Source organism: Scyliorhinus torazame, chromosome 10, assembly GCF_047496885.1.
Source record: "Scyliorhinus torazame isolate Kashiwa2021f chromosome 10, sScyTor2.1, whole genome shotgun sequence".
NCBI lineage: Eukaryota > Metazoa > Chordata > Chondrichthyes > Carcharhiniformes > Scyliorhinidae > Scyliorhinus > Scyliorhinus torazame.
Window position 1 is genome coordinate 143,675,809 of NC_092716.1, and position 27,244 is coordinate 143,703,052.

General features: G+C 45.0%; 1 protein-coding gene across 4 annotated transcripts in view; it reads left to right on the forward strand.

Moving 5' to 3' along the window:
• The window catches only part of cd82b (CD82 molecule b), a 144,971-nt gene that overhangs the window by 54,820 nt on the left and 62,907 nt on the right, over positions 1 to 27,244 (forward strand). For all 4 annotated transcript variants that reach the window (XM_072518799.1, XM_072518796.1, XM_072518797.1 and 1 more), the window contains exons 3-5: positions 1,103 to 1,175; positions 11,858 to 11,982; positions 26,551 to 26,625. In XM_072518799.1, coding sequence (XP_072374900.1) covers positions 1,103 to 1,175; positions 11,858 to 11,982; positions 26,551 to 26,625 — 273 coding nt within the window. The remainder of the gene's footprint in view (positions 1 to 1,102; positions 1,176 to 11,857; positions 11,983 to 26,550; positions 26,626 to 27,244) is intronic.

Below are 27,244 nucleotides of genomic sequence, written 5' to 3' on the forward strand. Positions count from 1 at the left end.
AATGCTAGGGTTCGTCCAGAGGTGGCAATCGTTTGTCGACTTCCTTGGAGAAAATTAACTGTCGGCAGAGGGGGAAGGGAGGGGGGGTTTGTCTAGATTACTGTTCGAGGAAGGTGGGTCCTGTGAGGGAGGTAGATGGTCTTTGCACTATGTTTATAGTTGTTTGTATATGGTTTACTGTTACTGTTATAAAATCACAAATGCCTTAATAAAATATTTTACAAAAATAAAAGAAACTGAACTGGACGAGTCATATAAATACTGTGGATACAAGAGCAGGTCAGAGGCTAGGAATCCAACCGTGAGTAACTCGCCTACTGACCCCCCCCCATCTACAAGACACGAGTCAGGAGTGTGATGGAATATTCTCCATTTACCTGGATGAGTGCAGCATTGATTGATTGTTTTTTTTGTCACATGAACCGAAGTACAGTGAAAAGTAATTTTCTGCAGCCCAGGGAACGTAAACAGTACGTACATAGTAGACAAAAAGAATAATCAACAAAGTACATTGACAAATAATACATTGACAAACAGTCATTGGTTACAGTGTGAACAAGGGGCCAAACAAAGCAAATACATGAGCAAGAGCAGCATAGGGAGCCATAAATAGTGTCCTTACAGGGAACAGATCAGTCCGAGGGAGAAGCTTGACCACCATCCAGGACAAAGCAGCCCGCTTGATTGGCACACCTTTCACAAACATTCACTCCCTCCACCACCGGCGAACAATGGCAGCCATTTGTACCATCTACAAGATGAACTGCAAGAACTCACCAAGGCTCCTCCAGGAAGCTTGCGGAAGTTCCCGCTCACTACCACACTTAGAAACATTTCAGTTAAATCACTCCCCACATCTGGAGTAATGTGTACAGTATTGGTCTCTGAATGGCAGAGTAGGATTGGGGGGGCGAGTGGCCTACTCCTGCTCCTAATTATAAATTCTTATGGATAACTGTCAAACTGGCACTGGAACCTTTTCTGGAGAGAGTCAGGGCAGTGGAGAGCTTTTTCCATCAAACCCTTTCTCCTTTATTGCCCCTAACTTTAAATAATGTTTTGCTTGTTTCTGGACTAACTGATGAGTGTGTTGATTTTACAGATTCTGGGCACTGTTATCCTGGGCTTTGGATTATGGATTCTCCTGGACAAAACCAGTTTTATTGCTGTTATACGTGAGTATCTGCACTTCTAGCTTCTCTGTCTGACAATGCAATATTGTACTCTTGTTGCAATGGAATATGGCACTCTTGTTGGAATGGATTATTAAACACTTGTTGGAGTGGAATATTGTACTCTTGTTGGAATGCAATATTGTACTCTTGTTGCAATGGAATATGGCACTCTTGTTGGAATGGATTATTAAACACTTGTTGGAATTGAATATTGTACTCTTCTTGGAATGCAATATTGTACTCTTGTTGGAATGGAATATTGTACTCTTCTTGGAATGCAATATAGTACTCTTGTTGGAATGGATTATTGTACCCTTGTTGGAATGGAATATTGTACCCTTGTTGGAATGGAATATTGTACCCTTGTTGGAATGGAATATTGTACTCTTCTTGGAATGGAATATTGTACTCTTGTTGGAATGGAATATTGTACTCTTGTTGGAATGTAATATTGTACTCTTGTTGGAATAGAATATTGTACTCTTGTTGGAATGGATTATTGTACCCTTGTTGGAATGGAATATTGTACTCTTCTTGGAATGGAATATTGTACTCTTGTTGGAATGGAATATTGTACTCTTGTTGGAATGTAATATTGTACTCTTGTTGGAATGGAATATTGTACTCTTGTGGAATGGATTATGAAACTCCTGTTGAAATGGAATATGGTACTCGAGTTGGAATGGAATATTGCACTCTTGTTAGAATGGAATATTGTACTCTTGTTGGAATAGAATATTGTGCTCTTGTTGGAATTGAATATTAAACTCCTTTTGAAATGAAATATTGTAGTCTTTTTAGAAAGGATTATTAAACTCCTGTTGATATGGAATATGGCACTTGTGTTGGAGTGGAATATTGTACTCTTGTTGGAATGGAATATTGTACTCTTGTTGGAATGGAATATTGTCCTCTTGTTGGAATGGATTATTAAACTCTTGGAATGGAATACTGTACAGCTGTTGGAATGGAATATTGTACTCTTGTTGGAATGGATTGTTTAACTCCTGTTGGAATGGAATATTGTACTTTTCTTGGAATGGAATATTGTACTCTTGTTGAAACAGATTATTAAACACTTGTTGGAATGGAATATTGTACTCTTCTTGAAACAGATTATTAAACACTTGTTGGAATGGAATATTGTACCCTTCTTGGAATGCAATATAGTACTCTTGTTGGAATGGAATATAGTACTCTTGTTGGAACGGAATATTGTACTCTTGTTGGAATGGATTATTGTACTCTTGTTGGAATGGATTATTGTACTCTTGTTGGAATGGAATATTGTACTCTTGTTGGAACGGAATATTGTACTCTTGTTGGAATGGAATATTGTACTCTTGTTGGAATAGAATATTGTTCTCTAGTTGGAGTGGAATCTTGCACTCTTGTTGGAATAGAATATTGTACTCTTGTTGGAATGGAATATTGTCCTCTTGTTGGAATGGATTATTGTACTCTTGTTGGAATAGAATATTGTACTCTTGTTGGAATGGATTATTGTACTCTTGTTGGAATGGAATATTGTACTCTTGTTGGAACGGAATATTGTACTCTTGTTGGAATGGAATATTGTACTCTTGTTGGAATAGAATATTGTTCTCTAGTTGGAGTGGAATCTTGCACTCTTGTTGGAATAGAATATTGTACTCTTGTTGGAATGGAATATTGTCCTCTTGTTGGAATTGGACATTGTACTCTTGTTGGAATGGAATATTGTACTCTTGTTGGAATTGAACATTGTTCTCTTGTTGGAATGGATATTGTACTATTGACTCCATAAGTGGGGAGGACCCTGCTACAGAGGCAGAGGCACCCGGTTTGGGGTGGGGGTTGGGGGGGAGGTGGCGTTGCCGATCTTTTTTCATTATTATTGGGCGCCGAATGTGGATAAAGTGCGGCGGTGGTGGTAAGGAGAAGGTGTTTAGCGGGTTAGGATGGAGGAGCAACCTTGTAAGTGCTCTAGTTTGAGGGTTATGGTGACGGCAGTGTTGACAATTGCTCCGACAGTGGTATTCAGGTAGCCCGGTGCTGCAATTCATGGTGAAGATATGGAATCAGTTGAGGCATTTTAGAGTCGGAGTGATGTTGGATAATGTATACAGGAGGTGGAGGGAGGTGGGGCTGGTCAAGGTGAGTGATCTGTATTTGGAAGAATGGTTCGCCATCTGGAGGAGCTAAGGAAGAGGGTAGAGCAGTCGAGGGGGAGTGAGTTCAGGCACCTGCAGGTTAGGGACTTTGCACAAAAGGTCTGGAGGGGGTTTTCTAGGTTGCCGGGGTACACCCCTGCTGGAGTGACTGCTAGTCCCGGATATGGAAGGGGAGAGTAGAATTAGGGATATATACATGTGGCTGGGGGAGGAGGTAGGCGAGCGGGTGGTCAAGATCAAGGAGAAATGAGAAGCGGAGTTGGGAGGGGAGTTCAATTGGGGAATATGGAGTGAGGCACTGCGTAGGGTAAACGGGACCTCCTCTTGTGCAAGGATGAGCCTGATACAGTTTAAGGTGATGCACAGGGTGACTCGGGTGAAAATGAGTGGGTTCTTTCAGTGGGTAGCAGATGAGTGTGAGAGGTGTGGGCGGGGGCCAATGAATCACGCGCTCATGTTTTGTGGCTGCGAAAAATTGGGAAGATTTTGGGCAGGAGTGTTCACAATCTTAGCCAGGATAGTGGAGGAGGAGGTGGACCCGGACCCTTTGGTGGCGACATTTGGGGTTTCAGACAAGCCGGAGCTCATGGATAGGAGGAAGGCCAATGTCTTGGCCCTCGCCTCTCTGATTGTACGGCAACCAATTTTGATGGAGGGGCGGTCGGCATTGCTACCGGTGGTAGCGGCTTGCTTGGGTGGCCTGTACGACTTCCTGCGGTTGGAGAAGGTAAAGTATGAGTTAAGGGGCTCTGCAGGGGGTTTTGAGAAAAGGTGGGGGATGTTTGTGACCGTGTTTGAGGAGCTGTTCATCGCTGGGGGGTGGGGGGTGAAAAAGGGGAAAAATCTGTGCAGACTGTACAGTTGATTGTTGGGAAGTATGTTTCCCGGGTGTTTATTTGCTGTAACCTGTTTTGATATATGTTTGTCATAAAATACATGTTTTTAAAAAAATGAAGATCTGAAGCATTTCGACAATGCTTTAATTGGTTGATATTTCAAATGTGAGATTTTGGAATGGGAGCTGCTGATTTCAGATTAAGCATTGTGAATGCTGTTTTGTGCTCTGTTATGGACCAGGGCTTAGAGAACCCAAAGTGTATCATGGAGTTCACCTGACCCACGACTTTTCCTAGATTGTGGTATGGGGAGCACACGGCCCACTCTACAGGCGTGGTGCAGCAGAAATTTTAAAGGAATATTTAAAGCAAACCCACGTTTATTCTATGAACTCAGTTAAACTTTTTAAAACATACAGTGAACAGCTTAGCAACCATCACTTCAAATACAACCCCCAAAGAATGCAACACTCTAATTAATCCTTAAACTTTCCTTTTAACATCCATAAGACAAAAAACCTCTAACAGAAGGTTTAAATTCTCTACTGAGAGCAGTTATCACTCTGAATTCACCAAATGATCTAGAGATCGTCTTCAGATGGCAGAGAGATCGAAATTACACCTTCTTTGGCTGGCTTCAGCTCCAACACTAAAACGAATCCAAAAAACACAGACATACCCAATCTTTTTCTCAAAGCGGAACTAAAAAGCAGAGCCAGAGCTCAGCTCCACCCACACTCTGACATCACTGCAGCCACTTGAGCAGACAAACATTTCTTAAAGTGACATTCCCATGACAACTCCCCCCAAGAAGGTTTCATTTTTCACCTTTTCACTTTCCTTTAAGAAATGCAGACAGCAGATATAGTTTTTCATTTAAAAAATCAACACACGCAAACAGGCATACTAACATAGTCCATTTCAGTTCTTCTTCCTGTAACTCGTCATCACATTCTTGACAAAGCATCGGCTATCACGTTTTCTTGACCTGCCACATGTATTATTTTTAAATGAAATGACTGTAACAATCAACTCCATCGAAACAGCATTGTTATTCTGGAATCGTGCCAAAAACGTCATGATCAGTATACATAATTGTGTCACACGGATTGCTGGTCACATACATTTGGAAATGTTGCAAGGCCAGCACCAAGCTCAAAGTCTCTTTCTCAATCCTGAAAAACTATTCTGGTGTGAATTCAATTTTTTTGAAAAGTAAGCAATAGGCTGCTCTAGCCCTTCGTCATCATCTTGTAGAAGCACCGCACCTACGCTCACATCACTCGCATCAACAGTCGCTTTAAATGGTTTCGTGTAATTTGGGATGGCTAACACAAGAGCAGCGGTTAACACAGCCTTCGGGCTGTCAAATGCCTGTTGACACTCTGATGTCCACTGGAATTTGTTACGCTTCTTCCGCAAGTCCGTCAGTGGAGCGACCACACTGCTAAAACTCGGTACAAATTTCCGGTAAAATCCACTCATAGCCAGAAATCGCATTATTTCCCATCGTGTTGAGGGTATCAGAAACTCTCCAATAACTTTTGTTTTCACATCCCGTAGGACCATTCAACTCTGATAAAGTTCCCCATGGTAGGCTTATGCAGAAAGTAAGGAGGCATGGGATAGTGGGAAATTTGGCCAGTTGGATAACGAACTGGCTAACCGATAGAAGTCAGAGAGTGGTGGTGGATGGCAAATATTCAGCCTGGATCCCAGTTACCAGTGGCGTACCGCAGGGATCAGTTCTGGGTCCTCTGCTGTTTGTGATTTTCATTAATGACTTGGATGAGGGAGTTGAAGGGTGGGTCAGTAAATTTGCAGATGATACGAAGATTGGTGGAGTTGTGGATAGTAAGGAGGGCTGTTGTCGGCTGCAAAGAGACATAGATAGGATGCAGAGCTGGGCTGAGAAGTGGCAGATGGAGTTTAACCCTGAAAAGTGTGAGGTTGTCCATTTTGGAAGGACAAATATGAATGCGGAATACAGGGTTAACGGTAGAGTTCTTGGCAATGTGGAGGAGCAGAGAGATCTTGGGGTCTATGTTCATACATCTTTGAAAGTTGCCACTCAAGTGGATAGAGCTGTGAAGAAGGCCTATGGTGTGCTCGCGTTCATTAACAGAGGGATTGAATTTAAGAGCCGTGAGGTGATGATGCAGCTGTACAAAACTTTGGTAAGGCCACATTTGGAGTACTGTGTACAGTTCTGGTCGCCTCATTTTAGGAAGGATGTGGAAGCTTTGGAAAAGGTGCAAAGAAGATTTACCAGGATGTTGCCTGGAATGGAGAGTAGGTCTTACGAGGAAAGGTTGAGGGTGCTAGGCCTTTTCTCATTAGAACGGAGAAGGATGAGGGGCGACTTGATAGAGGTTTATAAGATGATCAGGGGAATAGATAGAGTAGACAGTCAGAGACTTTTTCCCCGGGTGGAACAAACCATTACAAGGGGACATAAATTTAAGGTGAAAGGTGGAAGATATAGGAGGGATATCAGAGGTAGGTTCTTTACCCAGAGAGTAGTGGGGGCATGGAATGCACTGCCTGTGGAAGTAGTTGAGTCGGAAACATTAGGGACCTTCAAGCAGCTATTGGATAGGTACATGGATTACGGTTAAATGATATAGTGTAGATTTATTTGTTCTCAAGGGCAGCACGGTAGCATTGTGGATAGCACAATTGCTTCACAGCTCCAGGGTCCCAGGTTCGATTCCGGCTTGGGTCACTGACTGTGCGGAGTCTGCACGTCCTCCCCGTGTCTGCGTGGGTTTCCTCCGGGTGCTCCGGTTTCCTCCCACAATCCAAAGATGTGCAGGTTAGGTGAATTGGCCAATGATAAATTGCCCTTAATGTCCAAATTGACCTTGGTGTTGGGTGAAGGTGTTGAGTTTGGGTGGGGTGCTCTTTCCGGGAGCCGGTGCGGACTCGGGGGGCCGAATGGCCTCCTTCTGCACTGTAAATTCAATGATAATCTATGATTAATCTAGGACAAAGGTTCGGCACAACATCGTGGGCCGAAGGGCCTGTTCTGTGCTGTATTTTCTATGTTCTATGTTCTGTCCGATTGTATGGCCAAGGAAAGTGACTTGGGCTTTTCCAAATTCACTTTTGGCTAGGTTTATCACCAAACCCGCCTTCTGAAGTCGATCGAATAACTCCATCAAATGCTTCAATTGTTCTGTCCATGTTGGGCTAAAAATTACCAGATCGTCGATGTATACCGCACAATTGGGTAATCCTGAAACGACTTTGTTAGTTAACCGTCGAAATGTGGCTGGGGCGTTTTTCATGCCAAATGGCATAACTTTGAATTGGTATCTGGAGTCACAAAAGCTGAAATCTCCTTCGCCCTGTCAGATAAAAATACCTGCCAGTAACCTTTGAGTAAATCCAATATGGAAGCACAAGTTGATTGTCCCACTTTCTCAATGCAACCCTCCAAACGTGGGATAGGATAAGAGTCCGTTCTTGTAACTGCATTAACCTTTCTGTAGTCCATACACAACCGTTGGGTACCAACCGGTTTTAGTACCATCACTAGTGGTGAGCTCGATTGGCTGCAACCCACTTCAATTATGCCATTTTTAAGCATACTTTCAATCTATTTGTTAACCTGTGCCACAGGTTAACGGGTTAAGTCTTTTTTGGATGTTGTTTGATTGGAACAGCATTTCCCACATCGACATCATGTATAGCCTTTTAGTGCTTCCCAACTTATCTCCACAAACTTTCCCATGTGATATCAATAACTCTTTCAGGTCAGTCCATTTTTCCTCCAGAAGGTAACTCAACAATTTATCCCAATTTTTAAGAACATCCTCGTTTTCCAATTTAATTTGAGAGATGTCAAATTCACAGTCATCTGGATTTGGGTCGTCACTTTGAATTAGAATCATTAAAACCTCCTCCTTTTTCTCTCCTTCCCTTTCAAAGTACCTTTTAAGCATATTCACATGACACACTTGGTGAGTCTTCCTTCGAAATGGCGTTCTTACCACATAATTCACCTCACTTAATTTCCTTTCAATCTGATAAGATCCACAAAACCTTGCTTTTAAAGGTTCACCTACCACTGGTAACAATACTAAAACTTTAATCCACAGGTAAAACCATGAACGTTGGATTTCTTGTCCGCCACACATTTCATCACGTTGTGCAACTTTTAAATGTTGTCAAGCCATATCCCTGCTCTATTTAATCGTTCCCTAAAATTTGACATGTAATCCAATAATGTAAGTTCTGATTTCTCACTCACCAATTTTTCCTTAATCAATTTAAGTGGTCCTCTTACCTCATGACCAAAAATTAATTCAAAAGGACTGAATTTGGTTGACTCATTAGGTGCATCCCTAATTGCAAACAGTACGAATGGGATTCCTTTATCCCAATCCTCTGGATAATCGTGACAATAAGCCCTCACCATTGTCTTTAATGTCTGATGCCACCTTTCTAATGCTCCCTGCGATTCTGGATGGTACACAGTTGATTTAATTTGTTTTATTCCTAAGCTAGCCATGATTTTGTTGAATAACTTGGAGGTAAAATTTGATCCTTCATCCGATTGTATTTCTGTGGGTAGTCCATATCTAGTAAAGAATTTAAGTAACTCCTCCACAATCTTTTTAGCTGTAATATTACGTCCTGGAATGGCCTCTGGAAACCTAGTACCCACCTCCATTATAGTCAAAAGATATTGATTCCCACTTTTCGTTTCAGGAAGTGATCTTACGCAATCAATTAAGACCCTTGTAAAAGGTTCCTCAAATGCTGGAATGGGTATTAAGGGCGCTGGTTTTATCACTGCTTGAGATTTCCCTATCACTTGACATATGTGACATGATCGACAAAATTTAACTACATCTTTATGTAGCCCAGGCCAATAAAAATGTTTTTGTATTTTGGCTTGAGTTTTCACTTTTCATCCACCTGCATATGTAAAGGTCTCCATTTTCTCATCTGGACATCACTTTTACGGTAATAACACTCTGGTATACACTCAGATTCCTCTTCCGTGTATGCTTTCTGATACATCTGATTTATTTCTATATCTTTCTCTTGTAACTCCGCCAATTTTCCTGAGCTAAAAATATCCGCCTCATCCTCCAGCTGTTCTTGTTCTTGTTCAACGATCTGATCAAAAATCGTTTCTGATGATTGCATTTCAACTTTATCTTTACTGTTTGATTTCTCCTCTTGTCTTAACCTGTGACTTTGCTACCTTGTTACTACACAATCCGGAAAAATCCCAGGATACTTGTCCTTCAACACTTCAGTTGTTTGATTTTCCACTGGCTTATCAACCACAGTAGGCATCACTCCCACCTGCGATCCAGCTATATCATTACCCAAAATAAACTATTCCTGGACAAGATAGTTTCTCTATTACTCCTACTACCACTTCACCACTCTTCACTGGACTTTCCAACCTTACCTTATATAATGGAACACTACTCTTCTCACCCTGAATTCCACATATTACCACCTTTTCTGGCAATATTCCTCCCAAACTACATAACTCCTCATCTCTTACCATCAAAGATTGACGAGCTCCCGTATCTCTTAAAATTGTGACTTCTTTACCTGCTCCTCCTGATACACATGAGTAAACTTTACCCACACAAGTAAATTCTTTGAAGAGATCTGGCACCTTCTTATCATTCACCTCTTGATCAGACTGTACAATCTTTGGCACGTCCTTCGCTTCACTTGAACTTTCATTTACCACTTTAACAAACCCCACTGTCTTATCCTGTTTTACCATATCAACCTTCCCAGTGCTTTTCTTCCAACTCCCACCAGATCACCTTCACCTTTACCACTTGAGGATTTCTCATGCCCCCAGTTTCTATCCCTCACAGGCTGAAACTGATGTCGGAAACCAAGCTTTGATTTATGAACTAATTCATAATCATCTGCCATTTCTGCTGCGAACCTCACAGTTTTAACCCTCTGCTCTTCCACATGAGTTCTCACTACAGCAGAAATTTTTAAACTCCTCCAAAAGTATAATTTCTCTGAGAGCTTCATACGTTTGGTCTATTTTCAAAGCCCTTATCCACTTCTCAAAATTACTCTGTTTGATCCTTTCAAACTCCATGTATGTTTGACCAAATTCTTTCTTTAAATTTCTAAACCTGTGTCTGTAGGCTTCAGGCACTAGTTCGTATGCACCTAAGGTGGATTTTTTCACCTGCTCGTATGTCTCAGATACCGCCTCCGATAGTGATGCAAACACTTCACTAGCCCTACCTACCAGCTTTATATGAATCAGTAATACCCACATGTCCTGTGGCCATTTCATTTGTTTAGCTACCTTCTCAAATGAAATGAAAAAGGCTTTTACCTCCTTCTCATCAAACCTTGGCACTGCATGGGCATATTTAAATAGATCCCCACCAAGCCTTCAACTATGATGCTCTTTCTCACTATCCACATCACTATCCTCGAACTGTATGTTTCCCTTTACGTCCGCCAATTTTAACTGACTGTCATGTTTCATGGGTATTTTCTGAAGTTCAAACTCTCTCTCTTTATCTTTTTCCCTGATCAGTATCTCCCTTTCTCTTTCTTATTGTTCTGCCAGGATTATTCTTTCTGTTTTCCTTTCTTCTCTCATTTTTTTCCCTCTCTGTCTCTTTTTCCTCTCTCCCGTTCGTATTCAAGCTGCTTTAATTCTTTCTCATGTTCCATTTGTTTAATTTGTAACTGGATTTTTGCCATTTCCAATGAATCAAACTGTATCTCAGGCCATTTTAAATGCTTAGCCACCTCCACAATTACCTCATCTTTTCGCATTTTGTCAGGTAATGTTAACTGCAATGTTTTTTGCCAACTCTAAAACCCTGTTTTTAGTCTCTGTCAGTAGGGTACTGCTTGTGACCATCTCCACCCCCAAAAACTTCAGAGTCTCTGAAAGAGCCATTGTCCACAACAGACTCCCTACTTAAACTGAACTACCACACGTGAAAAGCAACCACAATGTGCTCACCCCTCACTGTCTTTAAGTTCACTAAGCCAGTCCAATAAAAATACTTTTATCCTGGACGAGCCCCAAATTTGTTATGGGCCAGAGTTTAGAGAACCCCAAAGTATATCATGGAGTTCACCTGACCCACAATTTGCACTAGATTGTGGTATGGGGAGCCCAAGGCCCATTCTACAGGTGTTGTGCAACAGAAATTTAAAAGTAATTTTTAAAGCAAAACAATGTTTATTCTATGAACTCAGTTAACCTTTTTAAAACATACAGCGAACAGGATAGCAACCATTAATTCAAATACAACCCCAAAAGAATTCAGCACTTTAATTAATCCTTAAACTTTCCTTTTAACATCAACAAGAAAAAAAAACATTTCACAGAAGCACATCAGGTTTAAATTCTCTACTGAGAGCAGTTATCACTCTGAATTCACCAAATGATCTAGAGATAGTCTTTAGATAGCAGAGAGATCAAAATTACACCTTCTTTGGCTGGCTTCAGCTCCCAACACTAAGACAAAACCAAAAAACACAGACACACCCAAGCTTTTTCTCAAAGCGAAACTAAAAAGCAGAGCCAGACACAGCCCCACCCACACTCTGACATCGCTGCAACCACTTGAGCAGACAAACATTTCTTAAAGTGACATTCCCATGACAGCTCTATACTGCTGTGTGATCACACAATAAATCCTTCTCCATTTCCTCCCTGCAGAATCCTCATCTTCAGCACTGAAGATTGGATCGTACATCCTGCTGGGAGTTGGTTCTGTTACCATGCTGATGGGATTTCTCGGCTGCCTTGGGGCAGTTAATGAGATCAAATGCCTCTTGGGATTGGTGAGTTTGGATTGAAAATCCAGGTAATTGATTTTTCAAATGCTAATATGGAGTGATCAACATCTGGCACCCTAAAACTTCTATTTAATTCATTCAAAATTTATGCAATCAGAAAGTGTGATGGAATACTCTCCACTTGCCTGGATGAGTGCAGCTCCAACAACACTCATGAAGCTCGACACCATCCAGGACAAAACATTGGCTCTCCTTCCACAAACATTCCCTCCCTCCACCACCGAGCACTGTAGCAGCTGTGTGCACCAGCCACATGATGCACTGCAGGAACTCACCAAGGTTCCTCAGGCAGAATCTTTCAAACCCACAACCACTACCACCTAGAAGGACAGATATCTGGGAACCCCACCACCTGGAGGTTTCCCTTCAAGTCACTAACCATTCTAACTTGGAAATATTTTGTCGATCCTTCACTGTCGCTTGGTCAAAATACTGGAATTCCCTCAAAGAACAAAGAACAAAGAAATGTACAGCACAGGAACAGGCCCTTCGGCCCTCCAAGCCCGTGCCGACCATACTGCCCGACTAAACTACAATCTTCTACACTTCCTGGGTCCGTATCCTTCTATTCCCATCCTATTCATATATTTGTCAAGATGCCCCTTAAATGTCCCTATCGTCCCTGCCTCCACTACCTCCTCCGGTAGTGAGTTCCAGGCACCCACTACCCTCTGCGTAAAAAACTTGCCTCGTACATCTACTCTAAACTTTGCCCCTCTCACCTTAAACCTATGCCCCCTAGTAATTGACCCCTCTACCCTGGGGAAAAGCCTCTGACTATCCACTCTGTCTATGCCCCTCATAATTTTGTATACCTCTATCAGGTCGCCCCTCAACCTCCTTCGTTCCAGTGAGAACAAACCGAGTTTATTCAATCGCTCCTCATAGCTTATGCCCTCCATACCAGGCAACATTCTGGTAAATCTCTTCTGCACCCTCTCTAAAGCCTCCACATCCTTCTGGTAGTGTGGCGACCAGAATTGAACACTATACTCCAAGTGTGGCCTAACTAAGGTTCTATACAGCTGCAACATGACTTGCCAATTCTTATACTCAATGCCCCGGCCAATGAAGGCAAGCATGCCGTATGCCTTCTTGACTACCTTCTCCACCTGTGTAGCCCCTTTCAGTGATCTGTGGACCTGTACTCCTAGATCTCTTTGACTTTCAATACTCTTGAGGGTTCTACCATTCACTGTATATTCCCTACCTGCATTAGCCCTTCCAAAATGCATTACCTCACATTTGTCCAGGTTAAACTCCATCTGCCATCTCTCCGCCCAAGTCTCCAGACAATCTAAATCCTGCTGTATCCTCAGACAGTCCTCATCGCTATCCGCAATTCCACCAACCTTTGTGTCGTCTGCAAACTTACTAATCAGACCAGTTACATTTTCCTCCAAATCATTTATATATACTACAAAGAGCAAAGGTCCCAGCACTGATCCCTGTGGAACACCACTGGTCACAGCCCTCCAATTAGAAAAGCATCCCTCCATTGCTACCCTCTGCCTTCTATGGCCTAGCCAGTTCTGTATCCACCTTGCCAGTTCACCCCTGATCCCGTGTGACTTCACCTTTTGTACTAGTCTACCATGAGGGACCTTGTCAAAGGCCTTACTGAAGTCCATATAGACAACATCTACTGCCCTACCTGCATCAATCATCTTAGTGACCTCCTCGAAAAACTCTATCAAGTTAGTGAGACACGACCTCCCCTTCACAAAACCGTGCTGCCTCTCACTAATACGTCCATTTGCTTCCAAATGGGAGTAGATCCTGTCTCGAAGAATTCTCTCCAGTAATTTCCCTACCACTGAAGTAAGGCTCACCGGCCTGTAGTTCCCGGGATTATCCCTGCCACCCTTCTTAAACAGAGGAACAACATTGGCTATTCTCCAGTCCTCCGGGACATCCCCTGAAGACAGCGAGGATCCAAAGATTTCTGTCAAGGCCTCAGCAATTTCGTCTCCAGCCTCCTTCAGTATTCTGGGGTAGATCCCATCCGGCCCTGGGGACTTATCTACCTTAATATTTTTTAAGACACCCAACACCTCGTCTTTTTGGATCACAATGTGACCCAGGCTATCTACACCCCCTTCTCCAGACTCAACATCTACCAATTCCTTCTCTTTGGTGAATACTGATGCAAAGTATTCATTTAGTACCTCGCCCATTTCCTCTGGCTCCACACATAGATTCCCTTGCCTATCCTTCAGTGGGCCAACCCTTTCCCTGGCTACCCTCTTGCTTTTTATGTAAGTGTAAAAAGCCTTGGGATTTTCCTTAACCCTATTTGCCAATGACTTTTCATGACCCCTTCTAGCCCTCCTGACTCCCTGCTTAAGTTCCTTCCTACTTTCCTTATATGCCACACAGGCTTCGTCTGTTCCCAGCCTTTTAGCCCTGACAAATGCCTCCTTTTTCTTTTTGACGAGGCCTACAATATCATTCGTCATCCAAGGTTCCCGAAAATTGCCGTATTTGTCTTTCTTCCTCACAGGAACATGCCTGTCCTGTATTCCTATCAACTGACACTTGAAAGCCTCCCACATGTCAGATGTTGATTTGCCCTCAAACATCCGCCCCCAATCTATGCTCTTCAGTTCCCGCCTAATATTGTTATAATTAGCCTTCCCCCAATTTAGCACATTCATCCTCGGACCACTCTTATCCTTGTCCACCAGTACTTTAAAACTTACTGAATTGTGGTCACTGTTACCGAAATGCTCCCCTACTGAAACATCTACCACCTGGCCGGGCTCATTCCCCAATACCAGGTCCAGTACCGCCTCTTCCCTAGTTGGACTGTTTACATATTGTTTTAAGAAGCCCTCCTGGATGCTCCTTACAAACTCTGCCCCGTCTAAGCCCCTGGCACTAAGTGAGTCCCAGTCAATATTGGGGAAGTTGAAGTCTCCCATCACCACAACCCTGTTGTTTTTACTCTTTTCCAAAATCTGTCTACCTATCTGCTCCTCTATCTCCCGCTGGCTGTTGGGAGGCCTGTAGTATACCCCCAACATTGTGACTGCACCCTTCTTATTCCTGATCTCTACCCATATAGCCTCACTGCCCTCTGAGGTGTCCTCTCGCTGTATAGCTGTGATACTCTCCTGAACAAGTAGCGCAACTCCGCCTCCCCTTTTACATCCCCCTCTATCCCGCCTGAAACATCTAAAACCTGGAACGTTTAGCTGCCAATCCTGCCCTTCCCTCAACCAGGTCTCTGTAATGGCAACAACATCATAGTTCCAAGTAGTAATCCAAGCTCTAAGTTCATCTGCCTTACCCGTAATGCTCCTTGCATTAAAACATATGCACCTCCCTAACAGCACAGTGGGTGTACCTACTCCCCAGGTTCAAGAAGGGCAATTCAGGATGAGCAATAAATGTTGGCCTAACCAGTCACACCTACATCCTGTGAAGGAACAAAAAATAGCTGAGCACAATACAGGGGGCATTGATTTAAAGTCGTTCTCACACTTCTGTCATGGAGGGCTGTGTAATGCAATACTTCAAACTCTCTCCTCTGAATGGGCTCAGTATCAGTACACACAGCAGCAATGGCTGGGAAACCAAAACCTTGCAAAGCAAATCTGGGACTGAATCTAGGGTATGAAACCTGTCAGCTCCAACAGCGGCAGTGTAGCAATGTGTTTGCAGTAGCTGCATGAAGCTTTATTGCTGCCTACCCTGGGCAGCCATGTTTCAGTGAAGCAAACACAACGATTTAATAGGAGCACACCGGGCACACGCGCGCACAAATGCAGGTACACATTAGCACATACATGTGCACACACACAAGCACAAACACAATAGCATATATTCAAGCCTTCACACACATGAGAATACACAAACCCACACGATCATACATATGAATAAACACATGCATTAACACACTTATCCTGCACACAGGTCCACAGGCACATACACAAGCATGCACATACATGAGGGCACACACACAAAGACAGACTCATGAGGACACACAAGGACACATGTAGCACACATATGAGCTGGCACATGTGAGCGCACAAACAAGGATGCATGAATTCAGACACATATGAGCACATACACATATGCAAACATTTGTGCACACAGAAACACACATGAATACAGACATTTGCACACGCATGAGCGCACAAAGACATGTGTGCACAAATAAATGCACACAAGCTCAGATGCATGGACACGCACACAAACATATACACAAGTGCACGCAGATTCCCTTGTGCACACACAAGCACTCACACACACACACAAACCATATATACTCGAGCTCACAGACAAACATGCATGCACGTGAGATACACATGGGTACACACACGAACAGACACACATGACCATGCACACAAACACAAAGATACACACACACAGGAGCTCACACGTTGTTGCGCATGCGCACAAGAGTACACCTGGGTACTGTTAAGATCCAAATTGACATTATAACTGGACAGGAAGATTCCGGAACAAACCCTGGCTCAAAAAACTTTAACTATTATTTTTTTTAACAAAACATTGATGAACAGAGTCACAGGTCCCTAATTAGTTTTTTAACAAACAGAAAAAAATTATTAAATATAAAAAACTTGGATTGTAATACAATATGCCTTTACTTCCCCCCCCCCTTTAGATTAGCAGTTACACACAGGTTTTAGGATTTACACATATTACAAGTACAATGTTCGTGGATGTCTCCTCAAAATGCCCCCCAGATCATGACCACATGAGAGTTTCCGAACTCCACTCCCAAAATCACGCTTTAAAATCTTCTGCCTTAGCACTTTGCATTTCGAAATGCAGTTTAGGTTCTACAAATGACTCTTTTGATCCAAACTTCTGCTCCACCTCTAACAATTAAACCAGTCTAGAATTTTATACCACATGGTTTTAGGATTTTTTTGTCTTGGTTGCAGTGCAAACTTCCCACAATTGCTTTAATTCCCAGATAGTATTAAAATGGCATCAGACGTTTGATTTGCCTTTGAAGGCTGCTGTCCCATTTTAAATGAGTGGCACGGCAGCACAGTGGTTAGTACTGTTGCTTCACAGCATCAGGGTCCTGGGTTCGATTCCTGCTTGGATCTCTTTCTGTGCAGTGTTTGCACGTTCTTCCTGTGTCTGCACGTTCTACTCGTGCCTGCGTGGGTTCCTCCCACAAGTCCCAAAAGACCTGCTTGTTAGGTGAATTGGACATTCTGAATTCTCCTTTCGTGTACCCCAACAGGCGCCAGAATGTGGCGACTAGGGGATTTTCACAGTAACTTCATTGCAGTGTTAATGTAAGCCTACTTGTGACAGTAATAAAGATTATTTTATTATTAAATCAGGTTACTGCAATTGTCTCTTTCACTCTGAACACTTTGTTTACTTTTCCTAAATTCCTCTGAACAACACCTTGGTCTCAGTTTATTTAACTCCAGTCATCTTAAACATTTGTTCTGTCCCAATTCCCTGGTTATCTGGACTGTAACTTGAATTTTTGGAGGCCTGCTTCTTTGCAACTCCCTGTCCATTTTTCTTCTGGCAGAGTTGCGAGATGTTTACTCTCCGAGGTCCTGTCTCCAACTGCTCTCAAATTAATCTAAAACTTAAAAATTATCTAACTTCCAAGGCCCCAGTTGCGAAGCAATGGCCACATAACTCTGCTGGCCCTCCTTGCTGCAGCTCTCTCTAAGAACAATAAAAACACAGTTGGAACGTAACCAACCCACACATACAAACAAGTTTGTCCAGTATGAATCTAACTATAGGTTTTACCCTTCCAGGCACAGAATTATTAAATTAAACGCACTTAAAACTCTGCTTTATTTCTAATGTTTGCCAATATAAATTTAATTTCCTGAAAAGTACCTTTGTTTTCCTAACAGTACGCACACACAAGAAATGCATATACACATCAATGCAAAAGACAAGGCTGAAGCGTTCACAATATATTCAGCCAAATGATCATCTTTACTTTCTCCAGATGTCCATACATCACAGATGTCAGTCTTCAACCAATTTGATTCACTCCACTTGATATCAAGAAATACCTGAAGGCACTGGATATGTCAAAGACTATGGGCCCTGACAGTATTCCAGCATTAGTACTGAAGACTTGTGCTCCAGAACTTGCTGCACCCCGAGCCAAGCTGTTCCAGTACAGCTACAACACTGGTATCTACCCGGCAATGTGGAAAATATTCCCAGGTGTGCCCTGTACACAAGAAACAGGAACCCTAGCTAAACTGGAGTCAATGGGCATCAAGGGGATAACTATCTGCTGGTTGGAGTCATACCTGGCACAAAGGAAGATGGTTGTGATGGTTGGAGGTCAATCACCTCAGCTCCAGGACATCACTGCTGGAGTTCCTCAGGATAGTGTTCTAGGCCCAATCATCTTTGGCTTTTTCACCAATGACCGTCCGTCTATGATAAGGTCAGAAGTGGGACTGACGACTGCACAATGTTCAGCACCATTTACGACTCCTCAGACACTGAAGCAGCCCATGTCCAAATGCAGAAAGACCTGGACAATATCCAGACTTGGGCTAACAGGTGATAAATAACTTTCATGCCACACAAGTGCCAGGCAATGACCATCTCCAACAAGACGTAACTATCACCCGTTTACATTCAATGACATTACCATCACTGAATTCCCCACAGTCAACATTCTGGGGGTTATCATTGATCAGAAACTGAGCTGGACTAGCCATATAAATACTGTGGCTACCAGGACAGGTCAAAGGCTGGGAATCCTGCGGTGAGTAATTCACCTCCTGACCCCCCAAAGCCTGTCCACCATCTACAAGACACAAGTCAGGAGTGTAATGGAATACTCACCACTTGCCTGGATGAGTGCAGCTCCAACAACACTCAAGAAGCTCGACACCGACTTCCGGGTGCGGCGATGACCAGCTGAGTCGCACGTTTCGGCAGCTCCCGGTGAAACGGACTTTTGGGCTCTTGATAGGAGTCCCAACGACAATTTTGGCGGCTAAAAACACTGTGCGGTAAACCAGAAGGGAATCCCCCCTGGATACGGATGGAAAAAGGAGGAGAAAGTGGCCGGATTGCGGTGGATCCTTTAGAACAGCGGCAAGGAAGGCAAGCAAAAACCAAGATGGCATCGGAAGGTGGCAGTTTAACATGGGGCCCTGAACAACAAGAGTTCTTGAAATGCTGTGTGGAAGAGCTTAAAAAGGAAATGAAGAAAGAGCTGTTGGCCCCGATACTACAGACGATCGAAGGGCTAAAGGAGGAACAAAAGACCCAGGAGCGGGAGCTTCGGGTTGTGAAGGCAAAGACAGCCGAGAATGAGGACGACATACAGGGCCTGGTGGTGAAGACGGAGACGCATGAGGCACATCAGAAACGATGTGTGGAAAGGTTGGAGGCACTGGAGAACAACGCAAGGAGGAACAACCTGAGGATTTTTGGTCTTCCTGAAGGTGCGGAGGGAGCGGACGTCGGGGCATATGTGAGCACGATGCTGCACTCGTTAATGGGAGCGGAGGCCCCGGCGGGTCCGTTGGAGGTGGAGGGAGCATACCGAGTGATGGCGCGAGGACCGAGAGCAGGAGAAATTCCCAGAGCCATAGTGGTGAGATTCCTCCGTTTTAAGGATAGAGAAATGGTCCTTAGATGGGCAAAGAAAACTCGGAGCGGTAAATGGGAGAACGCGGTGATCCGCGTTTATCAAGACTGGAGTGCGGAGGTGGCGAGAAGGAGGGCGAGCTTTAATCGGGCCAAGGCGGTGCTTCATAAAAAGAAGATAAAATTTGGAATGCTGCAACCGGCAAGACTGTGGGTCACATATCGAGGGAGGCACCACTACTTTGAGACGGCGGATGAAGCGTGGACTTTTATTGTGGAAGAAAAACTGGAATGAGCGGGTTATTAAAAAGAACGTTTGAACCTGATGGGATTTATCCTAGGATTCTCTGGGAGGCCAGGGAAGAGATTGCTGGACCTTTGTCTTTGATTTTTATGTCATCATTGGCTACAGGAATAGTGCCAGAGGACTGGAGGACAGCAAATGTGGTCCCTTTGTTCAAAAAGGGGAGCAGAGACAACCCCGGCAACTATAGACCGGCGAGCCTCACGTCTGTAGTGGGTAAAGTCTTGGAGGGGATTTTAAGAGACAAGATTTATAATCATCTAGATAGGAATAATATGATCAGGGATAGTCAGCATGGCTTTGTGAAGGGTACGTCATGCCTCACAAACCTTATTGAGTTCTTTGAGAAGGTGACTGAACAGGTAGATGAGGGTAGAGCAGTTGATGTGGTGTATATGGATTTCAGCAAAGCGTTTGATAAGGTTCCCCACGGTAGGCTATTGCAAAAAATACGGAGGCTGGGGATTGAGGGTGATTTAGAGATGTGGATCAGAAATTGGCTAGCTGAAAGAAGACAGAGGGTGGTGGTTGATGGGAAATGTTCAGAATGGAGTACAGTCACAAGTGGAGTACCACAAGGATCTGTTCTGGGGCCGTTGCTGTTTGTCATTTTTATCAATGACCTAGAGGAAGGCGCAGAAGGGTGGGTGAGTAAATTTGCAGACGATACTAAAGTCGGTGGTGTTGTCGATAGTGTGGAAGGATGTAGCAGGTTACAGAGGGATATAGATAAGCTGCAGAGCTGGGCTGAGAGGTGGCAAATGGAGTTTAATGTAGAGAAGTGTGAGGTGATTCACTTTGGAAGGAATATTTGGCTAATGGTAAAGTTCTTGAAAGTGTGGATGAGCAGAGGGATCTAGGTGTCCATGTACATAGATCCCTGAAAGTTGCCACCCAGGTTGATAGGGTTGTGAAGAAGGCCTATGGAGTGTTGGCCTTTATTGGTAGAGGGATTGAGTTCCGGAGTCGGGAGGTCATGTTGCAGCTGTACAGAACTCTGGTACGGCCGCATTTGGAGTATTGCGTACAGTTCTGGTCACCGCATTATAGGAAGGACGTGGAGGCTTTGGAGCGGGTGCAGAGGAGATTTACCAGGATGTTGCCTGGTATGGAGGGAAAATCTTATGAGGAAAGGCTGATAGACTTGAGGTTGTTTTCGTTGGAGAGAAGAAGGTTAAGAGGAGACTTAATAGAGGCATACAAAATGATCAGGGGGTTGGATAGGGTGGACAGTGAGAGCCTTCTCCCGCGGATGGATATGGCTGGCACGAGGGGACATAACTTTAAACTGAGGGGTAATAGATATAGGACAGAGGTCAGAGGTAGGTTCTTTACGCAAAGAGTAGTGAGGCCGTGGAATGCCCTACCTGCTACAGTAGTGAACTCGCCAACATTGAGGGCATTTAAAAGTTTATTGGATAAACATATGGATGATAATGGCATAGTGTAGGTTAGATGGCTTTTGTTTCGGTGCAACATCGTGGGCCGAAGGGCCTGTACTGCGCTGTATTGTTCTATGTTCTATGTAACAAAGTGGTGGGGCGAATGTGGGGGGCGAAGAGGGGGGTTAAAAAGGGGGGAAAGAGGAGTTTTATGTACTAATCCTGCGATGTGGTAACTTTTCTCTCTTCCACAGGTGGTGATGGGGGGGAGGAGGGGAGGTGGAGGAGATGGGGCGTTGGCCATTGGGGGCGGGGCCAAGGGAGAAGCGCGGGCTTGGTTCCCGCGCTATGATAATCATGGCGGGAATAGAGAAGCAGGAAGGAGGGGGCGTCGCACGGTGCAAGCCGAGGTCACGGGGGGAAGCCGAGGTCGGCCAGAGTTTGCTGACTTCTGGGAGCAACATGGGGGGAGTAATTACGCTAGCGGGGGATCTAGCAGGGGGGGTGGGAGGGGGGAATCACTGGGTTGCTGCTGCTGGGGAGAGGGGGGAGCTGGTATGGGAGGGGATGGGCGGGGGGGCACCGCCTGGGGGAGATACAGCTGCGTGGGAACCGGGTGAGGAGCTGGAAAAAGGGGATGGCTAATCGACAAGGGGGGGGGTAGGAAGCCCCCCAACCCGGCTGATCACGTGGAACGTGAGAGGGCTGAACGGGCCGATAAAGAGGGCACGGGTACTCGCACACCTTAAGAAACTTAAGGCAGATGTGGTTATGTTACAGGAAACGCACCTGAAACTGATAGACCAGGTTAGGCTACGCAAAGGATGGGTGGGGCAGGTGTTCCATTCGGGGCTAGATGCGAAAAACAGGGGGGTGGCTATATTAGTGGGGAAGCGGGTAATGTTCGAGGCAAAGACTTTTGTGGCGGATAACGGGGGCAGATACGTGATGGTGAGTGGCAAACTACAGGGGGAGACGGTGGTTTTGGTAAACGTATATGCCCCGAACTGGGATGATGCCAATTTTATGAGGCGGATGCTAGGACGCATTCCGGACCTAGAGATGGGAAAGCTGATAATGGGGGGAGATTTTAATACGTTGTTGGAACCAGGGCTGGATAGGTCGAAGTCCAGGACTGGAAGGAGGCCGGCAGCAGCCAAGGTACTTAAAGATTTTATGGAGCAGATGGGAGGTGTAGACCCGTGGAGATTTAGCAGACCTAGGAGTAAGGAGTTCTCGTTTTCCTCCTATGTCCATAAAGTCTACTCGCGAATAGACTTTTTTGTGCTGGGAAGGGTGTTGATCCCGAAGGTGAGGGGAACGGAGTATACGGCTATAGCCATTTCGGATCACGCTCCACACTGGGTGGACTTGGAGATAGGGGAGGAAACAGGAGGGCGCCCACCCTGGAGAATGGACATGGGACTAATGGCAGATGAGGGGGTGTGTCTAAGGGTGAGGGGGTGCATTGAAAAGTACTTGGAACTCAATGATAATGGGGAGGTCCAGGTGGGAGTGGTCTGGGAGGCGCTGAAGGCGGTGGTTAGAGGGGAGCTGATATCAATAAGGGCACATAAAGGGAAGCAGGAGAGTAAGGAACGGGAGCGGTTGCTGCAAGAACTTTTGAGGGTGGACAGACAATATGCGGAAGCACCGGAGGAGGGACTGTACAGGGAAAGGCAAAGGCTACATGTAGAATTTGACTTGCTGACTACGGGCACTGCAGAGGCACAATGGAGGAAGGCACAGGGTGTACAGTACGAATATGGGGAGAAGGCGAGCAGGTTGCTGGCACACCAATTGAGGAAAAGGGGAGCAGCGAGGGAAATAGGGGGAGTGAGGGATGAGGAAGGAGAGATGGAGCGGGGTGCGGAGAGAGTGAACGGAGTGTTCAAGACATTTTATAAAAAATTATATGAAGCTCAACCCCCGGATGGGAGGGAGAGAATGATGGGTTTTTTGGATCGACTGGAATTTCCCAAGGTGGAAGAGCAGGAAAGGGTGGGACTGGGAGCACAGATCGAGGTAGAAGAAGTGGTGAAAGGAATTAGGAGTATGCAGGCGGGAAAGGCCCCGGGACCGGATGGATTCCCAGTCGAATTCTATAGAAAATATGTGGACTTGCTCGCCCCGGTATTGACGAGGACCTTTAATGAGGCAAAAGAAAGGGGACAACTGCCCCCGACTATGTCTGAAGCAATGATATCGCTTCTCTTAAAGAAGGAAAAGGACCCGCTACAATGCGGGTCCTATAGACCTATTTCCCTCCTAAATGTAGATGCCAAGATCCTGGCCAAGGTAATGGCAATGAGAATAGAGGAATGTGTCCCGGGGGTGGTCCACGAGGACCAAACTGGGTTTGTGAAGGGGAGACAGCTGAACACGAATATACGGAGGCTGTTAGGGGTAATGATGATGCCCCCACCAGAGGGGGAAACGGAGATAGTAGTGGCGATGGATGCCGAGAAAGCATTTGATAGAGTGGAGTGGGATTATTTGTGGGAGGTGTTGAGGAGATTTGGTTTTTGAGAGGGGTATGTTAGATGGGTGCAGCTGTTGTATAGGGCCCCGATGGCGAGCGTGGTCACGAATGGACGGGGATCTGCATATTTTCGGCTCCATAGAGGGACAAGGCAGGGATGCCCTCTGTTCCCATTATTGTTTGCACTGGCGATTGAGCCCCTGGCGATAGCGTTGAGGGGTTCCAAGAAGTGGAGGGGAGTACTTAGAGGAGGAGAAGAACACCGGGTATCTTTGTATGCGGACGATTTGTTACTATATGTGGCAGACCCGGCGGACGGGATGCCAGAAATAATGCGGATACTTGGGGAGTTTGGGGATTTTTCAGGGTATAAATTGAACATGGGGAAAAGTGAGTTGTTTGTGGTGCATCCAGGGGAGCAGAGTAGAGAAATAGAGGACCTACCGTTGAGGAAGGTAACAAGGGACTTTCGTTACCTGGGGATCCAGATAGCCAAGAATTGGGGCACATTGCATAGGTTAAATTTAACGCGGTTGGTGGAACAGATGGAGGAGGACTTCAAGAGATGGGACATGGTATCCCTGTCACTGGCAGGGAGGGTGCAGGCGGTTAAGATGGTGGTCCTCCCGAGATTCCTCTTTGTGTTTCAGTGCCTCCCGGTGGTGATCACGAAGGCTTTTTTAAAAAGGATTGAAAAGAGCATTATGGGTTTTGTGTGGGCCGGGAAGACCCCGAGAGTGAGGAAGGGATTCTTACAGCGTAGCAGGGATAGGGAGGGGCTGGCACTACCGAGCCTAAGTGAGTATTATTGGGCCGCTAATATTTCAATGGTGAGTTAGTGGATGGGAGAGGACGAGGGAGCGGCGTGGAAGAGATTAGAGAGGGCGTCCTGTAGGGGGACTAGCCTACAGGCTATGGTGACAGCCCCATTGCCGTTCTCACCGAGGAACTACACCACAAGCCCGGTGGTGGTGGCTACACTGAAGATTTGGGGACAGTGGAAACGGCATAGGGGAAAGACTGGAGCCTTGGGGGGGTCCCCGATAAGAAACAACCATAGGTTTGCCCCGGGGGGAATGGATGGGGGATATGGAATGTGGCAAAGAGCAGGAATAACGCAACTGAAAGATCTGTTTGTGGATGGGAAGTTTGCGAGTCTGGGAGCGCTGACCGAGAAATATGGGTTGCCCCAAGGGAATGCATTCAGGTATATGCAACTGAGGGCTTTTGCGAGGCAACAGGTGAGGGAATTCCCGCAGTTCCCGACACAAGAGGTGCAGGACAGAGTGATCTCAAAGACATGGGTGGGGGATGGTAAGGTGTCAGATATATATAGGGAAATGAGGGACGAAGGGGAGACTATGGTAGATGAACTAAAAGGGAAATGGGAAGAAGAGCTGGGGGACGAGATCGAGGAGGGGCTGTGGACAGATGCCCTAAGCAGGGTAAACTCGTCGTCCTCGTGTGCCAGGCTAAGCCTGATTCAGTTTAAGGTATTACACAGGGCGCATATGACTGGAGCACTCTCAGGGTTGTTAATATATACTGTATAATATGTATAGGTCGTTGCTACAGATAATTATATATTGGACTGTTAAATTATATTTTTGGAGAGTGTTACATGTGATAAGGCAGTTGCCAATTAGGGTTAGTTTTCATTTCTGTTATTTATTATTTATTCATTTTCTGTTTATAAAATAGGTCATTGTTATTTGTGTTGTTATAATATTGTGTAAAGGATGCACAATGTACTGTGTTGGTTGACCAAAAATTTTCAATAAAATATTTTTTTAAAAAAGAAAAGAAGCTCGACACCATCCAGAACAAAGCAGCCCGCTTGATTGCTCCCCCTGCCACAAACATTCATGGGCGGCACGGTCGCACAGTGGGTAACACTGTTGCTTCACAGCTCCAGAGTCCCAGGTTTGATTTTTGATTCCCGGCTTCGGTCACTGTCTGTGTGGAGTTTGCGCATTCTCCCTGAGTCTGCTTGGGTTTCCTCCGGGTACTCCAGTTTCCTCCCACAAGTCCTGAAAGACGTGCTTGTTAGGTAATTCAGACATTCTGAATTCTCCCTCTGTGACCCGAACAGGGGCTGCAGTGTGGTGACTAGGGGATTTTCACAGTAACTTCATTGCAGTGTTAATGTAAGCTTACTTGTGACAATCAAGATTTTTATTATTATTTACTCCACCACCGACACACAGTAGCAGCCCTCTGCACTGTCTACATGATGCACTGCAGGAACTCACCAAGCCTCCTCACCAGCACCTTCTAAACCACGGCCTCTACCATCTAGAAGGACAAGGGCAACAGACACATTGGAACCCACCTTTTGGAAGTTCACCTCCAAGTCACTCAACATCCTGACTTGGAAATATATCACCGTTCCTTCACTGTCGTTGGGCACCATCCAGGAACACTCTCCCTGACAGCACTGGATATTGTCTCCCTAACAAAGGGCACCTAAATTCAAAACACAGTTGGGGCTCACCTAAAAGCAGGCTGCATTGCAGATGTGGAAGCTGAAGCGCTCCACCAGGGCATATGGGTGTACCGACATCACATGGACTGTAGCGGTTCAAGGAGGCAGCTCACCGGCATATTAAGGATAGGCAATAAATGCTGGTCTAGCCCACATCCCAGAACTGAATAAAAGCATGCACACAAGTTGACTCCTGCACAAACACAACACTCAAGTGCACACGGACATGCTTTCCTCTCCACTACTCCAGCATGAATGTTGATTCACGATGACTGTTTCCAGTGGAATTTGATCCGAATGGATCTGTTTTGTTTTTCAGTATTTTACCTGTTTACTGCTAATCCTGATCGCACAGGTTACAGCCGGAGTCCTGATTTACTTCCAAAGAGACGAGGTAAGTCATGCCGCTGTTGAACTGTTGTTGCTCAGCTTGTTGATTAATACTGCAGAATGGCTGGGAGAATGCGAGTGGGGCTCAGATTGGAGGGAGAATACTTTGTAACGACTCCAAACTCACTGAACTCTGCTCCCTTCAATTTTAACATGGAGTCTGTTAACTTTAACATGCACTGGGGGGAGAAGACAGCGGGTTATACAGTATGTGGAATGACTGTCCATTATATAGTAATTCCAGCTCAATATTCGGGGGGTGGGTGCGGGCACAGATTGCCTACTTCAAAATCTCTATAGGTGGGGTGTCAAATGTAGTATAAAGGTTTTTGGGTTAGTAAGTTATGGAACTGGGGAATAGAGTACTTCCTGTGGTATGATGTAGTGCGTCACATGATGGTACACTATGTGCAGTAAGGTCTGCAGAGACCCAGCACCCATGCAGGGCTGTACCCCGGAAATGTTTGTTGTTCAACCATACAAACCCCCATTACTCTTACAAAATGGTGGCAGTGGAAGACGGATCCTGAAATTCCAGACAGGCTGGAGAAGGAACCCAGGCTCTCGATGCATGGAAAACTAAAGCCTGACCCTGAACAAAGGGCACCTAAATTCAAAACACA